General features: G+C 41.2%; 1 protein-coding gene across 1 annotated transcript in view; it reads right to left on the minus strand.

Annotated features, from left to right (window-relative positions):
- Positions 1–2580: 2580 nt before the first annotated feature.
- Positions 2581–8709, minus strand: part of CCDC88C (coiled-coil domain containing 88C) — a 97383-nt gene continuing 91254 nt past the window's right edge. Inside the window, exons 26-30 of the mRNA XM_010003752.1 lie at positions 8119–8301; positions 7650–7718; positions 6957–7025; positions 5859–6157; positions 2581–3594 (exon numbers count right to left, since the gene is read on the minus strand). Coding sequence (XP_010002054.1) covers positions 2581–3594; positions 5859–6157; positions 6957–7025; positions 7650–7718; positions 8119–8301 — 1634 coding nt within the window. The remainder of the gene's footprint in view (positions 3595–5858; positions 6158–6956; positions 7026–7649; positions 7719–8118; positions 8302–8709) is intronic.

Here is an 8709-nt window from a genome sequence, read left to right on the forward strand (position 1 = left end):
CGTCCCCTGTCTTTCCCCCACGGGGGAAAGCCTCTCACGGCAGCTCCTGCCACCCCACGCGAGCCAGCTCCTCACAGCAGCTCCACCTGCTTGGCTCCACCAGCACGAAGGCAGCGGGATTTGCTGTTTGCTGTCTCTCTCAACACAATTGACTTCTCTCCTGTGCTAGCTCTGACAGACCAAAGCACCCATTTAAGGACTGCTCTGGACACCCCAGAAAGGCAAAGGCACAGGCACACCTCGTTCTCAAGCCCACCCCATTTCTTACCTGATGGTGCAGAACATGGTGGGAGCACAGTCACCTGGGAGCCACCACATCCATCAAAAAACAGGTGAAAATAATTAATTGAGCAGACAGCAAAACGACTGCACCTGCTGCAGCAGGACAGGCACCTATACCTAAGGAAAGCCCAAACACCACACCATACCATGCTTCAAGTTATTCCATTGTATTGAAAAATTATCTCACACTTGAAAGTGTTTAACTGTTAAATATATTCTTATTCAAACTCACTAGAACTGAGAAAGTAAATAATTGTAAATAACTCAGTAAATGATAACCAAGATGCAAGTGGGTATCCCAGCAAAAGCAGATCTACAGCAACTGACAACTTGCAGATCACTTCCTCAGTTGTCCAGCCTGCCGTGCAACCAAGCACGTGGCTCCAAAAAGGAGATGAAACAAGGGGGAAACACGAGTCTCTAGTGATCTGGCAAAGAACCAATCTTGAGAGGGAATTTCTGGAAGAAGAATTTCAGTTTATCAAAAACACTCAGTATATTCTAAAATTGCTATATAGCACATAATTTTAGAATTATAGTTTGCATGTAAAATAGCAGATCAGGCAGAAAGTTCCTGTTGCTGCTGTCTTCATGTTCAAAGATTAATAGCTTCTCACTTTTGTAAGGCATCCTGAGAGTTAAGCATGAAACAGATTGTACAAAATGCAAGCTTTGTCAAAGCTGACAACATGCTTGGTCAGAAGTGGTCAGAGAAGCATAAAAATCTAATGGTCTGATTCTACTGTGGCCTGGAAATCACTTAATTTGCATGATCATTCCTCCTAAAGTCTTCAGTAAGAAGGGTTACAACCAGTGATTTCTGATATATTGTTAGTAGCAACATTCTAAAATAAAAAAAAAACACTACAGAGCTGTAAATCAATACTGAGGCTTACACAAAGCTACTGCAGACAGACTTCCATCCAGCACCATGAATCAAGGGGTGGATGTTTTTCTGAAGGGAAAAAAAAAGTGCAACACCCATCTATTTTATTTGAATCTTTATTATAAACAAGTTTGTAGTTTCCAGAATAGGATTACTACATACTAGATAACAAAAACATTCTCAGCTGAATCAGTTTTAACTTTTACTAGGTAGGTTAAATCAGGACCAGCAAAATGAGTTTAATGGGTTTTTTAAGGGTTTAGTCTATTGTAAGGAAAACAGCTTTACAAACATAAAATATAGAATTAAGGATAAGCACTTCATCATATATACATAAGCAGCTGATGACACTCTGGACAGAAACATATAAGGAACTTCTTTGCGCATAAATAGATTTTTAAAAGTATATTTCTTTCACATGTATACAAAATTATTTTGCCTTCTATACTGAGCAAAGTTCTTGGGAGACATAAACAAGGATTTCTAAGAGACAAAATCCCACATATTGCTTAGGATGTGGGCTGTCATGCACACAAGGATGTAATAATACAATTTACACAGCATTCCTATACAATACTTGAGATTCTTATATACATACAAGACACTTTTATACATGAGATGCCACTTTTGCAATTGAAATAGCATCTCCCCTGAAAGGCTGCATTAGTTCCAGTGTTTCTATAAAAGATAAAGCAAGTTTCAAAATGCAGCACCACTTGGCTTGCAGAATAGAGAATCCACTGAGCTGCAGCTTTAGTGAAGGCAGTAGGGGTAAATTACACTGGTCTTTCTGTGTTTACACAGTCCCAGTGGGGAAGGATGATGTGACCCTTGAAATCTACGTTACCTCTATAAAATGTGGCTGTGGCAAGAAAAATTAATTTAAGAGATCCATTGGCTAAAGCCACACACTTTTGCTCTTCAGCTTTCTCTTTAAGCTACTTCAGCCAAGTGTTTGGTTCTGTCTTTGGGGGAGAAGACTGGCTTTTACATGACCATTTCAGTACTGTAAAGTTAAATATTGATGGTGGGTCTGGGTTCAGTGCACACGTGACCTGTGAAACTCTTCTTTAATGCAGGTAAGGGGGGTGCACAGTGCAGCAATGTCAGAGGACCCTGCTAAACTTCATTGGGAGTGGGGAATGCTCAGCACCTGTAAGAACCCGGTGCAAAGCTCGCTGTGGGATTAGTTCAGACTTCCACTTTGTTTTAGGCACAACAGTATCAAAAGAAGGGCTAGGGTTTTGCTCCTTGTTTCTCTTCATTATACTTTGTCCAACTAGAAAACACGATCCAGAGAACACCAAGAGAGGATGCAGGTGATGCCTTTGAAGACCTGGCACAGTGTCCAGACAAATGCTATCCACATGTCAGCAATGCCAACCACAAATACTACTAACTGCATTTGTGTGTTACACACATCCATACTCATACCAAACCGTCTGCTGATCCCCCTGGGGATCCGGAGACCCAGCAGTGCTGTTGGAGCTGCTTCCTCTTATGGGGTCCTCCATGGTCCCAGCGCTGCCTTCTAGCAGCTTACCCTGGCACTTGGTAAGTAGGGCATCACCCTGACCTTGCCCTAAGGAAATATTTCCCTCAGTGCTGCTGGAAACAGCTCTGACAGTGGCCACTGTGGCCACCTCCCCAGTACGAGGGGCTGGCCTGGGTTTGACTTTAGAGGGAGTGTGTGAAGCAGGTGAGTAGTGTTGCCCAGGATTCACATGCTCCTGTTGCTGCACGTTGAGATTGCTGGTGGATGCAGTGGGTGAGGCAGAGAACTGGTGGAAGGAGAGAGGCCTCTCATCTTTTGGTGAGGCCAGGGAAAGGCGCCTTGCATCAAGCTGCCGACAGCGGGAATCGACACCTTGCAAGGAACCTGCCACCTTTGCAGACTGTGGCCTCTCTCTCAAGGTTGCCTGAGAGCTTGTTGGCACGGAAGCCCTAGAGGTCTGACTGACTGCATCCTTGCCCCCACGTAGGTCTGCAGATGACCTCTGAGGGCTCTCCTGCCTGTACGTCTCTGGGCCAGTGGCTCTGAGGAGGTCTGCAGAGGCTAAACTAAATGCCCTGCTCAGTGACGTACTCCTCCTGCTTGGGGTTCCCGGTTGCTGGGGCTGTGCTGCCTGCCGCATCCCACTGGCAGGCTGGTGCTGTGGTGTGTGAGAAAGCTTAAGGGATCCCTGGGAGCTTGCCAGAGGCTCAGGTTCAACTTGTCTGAGGTTTGGCTTCATGTAATTGCCAGGCTTAGCTGTTCTTCCTTCTTCACTGGCGACAGCCATCTTTACAGTTGGAGCAACAAGATTAGTGGGTATCTTGGCAGCCTCCTTCCTGGATGGCTGAACCAGGAGGTTCCCAGTAGCTGAAGGCTCATTTGCTTTCCTAAAAAAATCGCTGAGCAAGTCATCTCTGATACTGGAGGTGTCCTAGTGTAAGAAAATATGCATGTGCTATGTTAGTATCAATACTTTTTGTTTAAAGAATCATACAGAGCTTTGTGTTCAGGTAATCTTCCTTCCCACTTAATTCAACGTAAATACAACCATAGATTTTATATTTAGAGTGAAGAACAGAAGATATGTTTACAGTGGGTATAAATCCAAATCAAGAAGTAACATGCTCATCATCATTAGATCATGACAGCCTTTCTTGCCAGATTAATTGTCTGAAATTTACAAAAACTAATCTCACTTGCAACCTGGGCAGCAGCTCTTTTGGTTACTTTCACATGAGTCACTGTAACATCAATACCATAATAATGATGGCCATTGGTAACAGAAGATATCAATGGTCTGTCATGTTCCAGAATACAGTGCATCTGGATAACACTACTGTAAAAGCTTTGTGTACAATATAATGAAATGTACAAAAAATCATTACAAAAAGGGAGAAATTATTGCTCACCCACAATTAAATTGCAAATTTCAAGTCAGACAATTAACCTGGCAGCAAGAGAAAATATACAATGAGCATTTCATGGGCATGGTCCATGCAATCCCAAAATGGTGATGTTAGACCATCTGTCATTGGACTACTCGTACGAAGCATGCTCAGAACAGGTAAGGGACATGCTGTCTTGACAAAAAATGTGGTGAAACAAGCTCATGGGATTCACTTCTTTACTCTTCTCAAGGGACTATATTAAAGCTTAATATATTAATTTCACTAGTGTTCCAAACATTTCTTCCAGTCACAAAACTCAACTAATTTGCTAGAAGTAAACACTATCAATGGTAATAGTGCACTGGGAAGATTTCTATGCTCAAGAAAATGTTGAAGTGTTAGGGTTATTTTTAAATTCACGTTAAACTTCTGTTACGTGTATTAACATCACAGAATGACTAGTCCTCCAAAACCACGCATTTTTATGAACAAGCACTGGAAATAGTTTATGAGCAATTAATGCAAGTGATCTGGCAGCCTTTAAAATAACAACTAAGAGTTACAGTGTGCTTTGATAAGTATTAATATTCTAGCAAAAGCTGTGATAAGTTGGGAGCTGTTGCCTTCATAGCAAGAACAACGGATACCCTGGGGATATATAGTGAAGCAGGTCTCCTATTTCCCCTGCCTGTTCTGTCTCTCATGCTGTCAGGACATGAAATGACTGAGGACCAATTCGAGTGGCTGTGAAGGTTCCTGATGGAGGGAAGGACATAAGGAGTAGCAAGAGGGATACAGTGCATCAGCTTCTAACAGAAATTGCTGCAATGAAATAATGTCATTCTCATTTGAACTGCGCCAACGCTGAAAAGGAACAAGGGTGACAGAAAGAATAAAAATGGTGACATGGTCAGACAGTTACAGACAAAATAATAAAAAAAACCCTAAATATCTCTAAAAGCTATTAATTGTATTTAGAATAATGAGGGAATAGGAGGTATATTTAATATTGCTCTGAAAATTCAAGGACCAGAATTTATCAATGCCATATAATGGCACAACTCTGTTGATTTCAATACTGTTACCAAGGCATTAATGAAAGAGAAACATATGTTCATTTACACTATCAGTGCATTGTTCTTAAGATATTAACACCTCACTACCATACAGCACGTCTGAGCAGTAAAAGACAAATACCATTTAGAAAACAAACATTTAATTTCAGACAAAGCAGTTTAGCATGTAGTATTATTTTTGTGGTCACTGAACAATGAGAACAGTGCTAGTCAGCACACAAACATGAGGCACGGAGAAAGCATGAAGAACTTCCTTCAGCAAGAAAAAATATTCTCTCTCAAATGCAGTGATGGTATTTTCAGATTAGAAGATGGTCTTGACAACTCCAAATTTTGCATGTCAGTTGAAAAATACTGTTCGGTTTAACTTCTACTTACAGATTTAGCAGCTGAAAATTGCACAGAAAACTTATTAGCTCACAAATAAAAATACCTGAAGCTGAAAACTAATGATATAATACAAAAGCCCCAGCAGTCCAGTACATAGTACTTGCCTGACTTGCTCTAGCTGACAGACCAATATAAAATATCAGAGTGATATATGAAAGATAATCTTGCCTCAGTTGTTGGAACTGTTTCATTAATTTTGCAAGATTCGATAGTTCTCTGCAAGTTCTACATGGATTAACAAGGGTCTTCTTATCTTTACTTTATTCCCTGTGCCCTCATCACCCTGAACCAGCTTTGAACAGTTTTTTGACATCTGAGATGGGTTATCTAGCTCTACTTACAGTTGGTGGGGACAGCCTGTTGCTTTCTTCCAAAAACTCCTTCAAAGTTACCATCTCACTGCCAGGTGAGGCAGACCTCTGCCTGCCTGTGTAAGATTGGGATGGAGTACTCTTCTGAGGTGTATCATAAGAGATCAAACCACTCCTGTGGGAGGAGGACTCATGCCTGCTGCTAGGGCTCAAGACACCAGAAGCAGAGTGTAAGGGATAGATGTCTCGAAGCAAGGCTGGCTCTCTGCTTGGCACTGTATCTTCACTGCTGAGGCTCTCAGTTCTACCATGGAGATGATCTAAGGAACCTGAAGAGAAACACAAAGATAATTTAAGACAGTTATTCCCTCATTTCACTAGATTTCTCACTGAGGTAACAGATTTATCATCCATGATCAAAGAGATTTGGTATCCATGCCACTTCCACACAGACTAGGTGGCACTTTTGACCTTACTTTCCTCTTCCACAGAACCAAGGCAGTCAGAGCTTTGAAAAATCAGGACAAAAAAATGTCTTACTGTACATACTTGGAGTTTCTGTGTTAAACAAGCACAACTACTCGTCCAAAGAACAGGAATAACACAGATAGTAAGGTGGCCTCTTTACCACCTCAGTGCCACTAGAAGGTCTCCCAGTCTTGACTGCATGTGATCTGTAATCCAGAACCTGCCAGTGGGAAAGCAGAAAGTGGATTTTTCCACAGTGCCAGGTCACATGGCATGCTTCAAGGATGCACAATTTCAGCATAGGCAAATCTCCAGAGCACACTGATTCCATAACATAAGCTCTGTACAGAGTAAGAACATCAGAGATCTGTTGTTGTAAAAGGAATCTAAGAGTGGCCTGATACTTCCCACAACATGATGCCAGTCAGACTGAAGCAAAACTAGACTGCCTATATTAAAAGCCACCCCTTGCCAGAATCAATCTTAGAAAAATGCTTCTTGCCAGCAGTTTTGATTCCCAAGACAGCTATGTCCAGATTGCATAATCATTACAATTTCAAAACACCAGTCTTCAAACTTAATTGGAAGGAAAATAGCATTTTGTACACAGTTTCATGTATTCCACTTCCTGTTTTTCAGAATTCAGCTGTAAAAGATTACCTTTTAAATTGAGAGGTGAACTACTGCTGGAAGCATTTCTGCTGCTCTCTAAACTGTTTGGCCTGGACACTGAAAAACACAAAACAAGCATTGAACAAGCAGATTTTAAGTTCCTCTGATTCTTTGAAAGACTTGGCTAGAGCCTGCCTTCTGAAAATAGGACCTCTGCAACTAAGTTACTTTAAAACTTTAACAACATGATATACACAGGATGCCAAAGTCTGGACAGAGTAGAAACCATTTTCATTTTTCAAACCACGTTGTTCAGGATCCATCTTTTTTTTCTCACTTATTTTTTGCAGAAAGAAGTACATTCTGGGTTTTGCTTTTACAGCAAGTATAAACAAAGTAAAGTAAATACTGAAGGAGTTCAATTATCAGTTGCTGTCTCTTTCTCAGTTTGTTTCTTTGGAAGGAGCTGGTAATTAGCCTGCAAATTAAGTCTTCCATAGATCTCAAGCAGGAAGTAGTGCTGATGCACCAGCATTACTACCATGCATCCACATCCCCCACCCTGAAGTTTTTTTATTGCTGATTCTCAATAGAAACATTGCCAAAATGGTGGTGTGTTACTACATGTTATTCTATCATGTTAATATAAATGAAATGCACCAAGACAGTTCACATGGATGCAATGTAACAAGTGTTAATATAGAGGTTAATACAGAGCATTCATATATGGTACAAGCTTACTGTGCTGTCTGCTGCTTGCAAACTCCACCTCAGGGGACTGTTCACATAGATCATCTTCTGAATTATAGCCTGAAAAGAATACAAAACTTATAAAGCAATACTGAACACAGGGAAGTTAATCCTTCAGGTCAGTCTCCAATGCATTCTAGCAGTGAAGTAGATGAAGGTAATCAAAGAGGGTTTTATATAGCCAACACAAGAAGAGCAGAAATCTTCTAACCAATGCTGCAAACCACTGGACGGGGAACCATGGGAAAACTGACATGCAAGTGTGGTCTGTCAAATTGATGAGATTAAAAGAGGAAGGAACCTCTGTATCTGATCAATTAAACCATTAAGCAGATAAAGTAGAAGTTCTAATACTAGTGGCTCTGTTTTTGTACTTGAGTGCCACTAGAAGCCATGTTTCACCCAAGCAGGAACTATGAAGTAGTCTGACTTGGACTAACAGCTGGCATATCAAGCACACCTTTTGGTCTGCTCTGGAGCTTGGAGATGGGGGTGGAAGTGTGCAGATGAATAGCTGAGGCTGAGAAAGTTCTGGAACCCAGCTCCACGCAGCTGTGTTTTGTCGCAGAGTCTGCTGAGATTTCAACATTATCATTGCTTCCTCCATGATGGGAATTCCTCTTTTGCTTTAGGTCCACTAGCACTGAGGGGGAGAAGTAAATAAATATGAGTCAATGAAAAATAGTGTTAGCAGGTTTGTATTTATCTGCCCATATAAACATGACAAGCAGGCACAAAGAAACTGCACAACAGAGGCGCTAGTTTTGCAAGCTTTTCCATAAACAGTTCAGTATTGGACAGAAAATTTCTGCCACCAGTTTTTCAATCAATCTTGTGTGCTCTCTGTAAAGTGTGGGATTGACAAGGGCTGCTTAGTGTCAGTGGGAGGGTTGCTACCCTACATGCAACAATTACTGTGAAAGGAGGAAGAAAAGAAGCAAAGACATGAATGCAGAAAAGAGAAGTGAGGTGTGAAATACCCATAATATTATTCCTTGCAGGTACATTTGATAAGTACTGACTTCAGTAATAAAATAAAATAAGGAAAGAG

The sequence above is a fragment of the Chaetura pelagica genome, unplaced genomic scaffold (genome assembly GCF_000747805.2).
Source record: "Chaetura pelagica isolate M959 unplaced genomic scaffold, ChaPel_1.0 scaffold48, whole genome shotgun sequence".
NCBI classification, from domain to species: Eukaryota; Metazoa; Chordata; class Aves; order Apodiformes; family Apodidae; genus Chaetura; species Chaetura pelagica.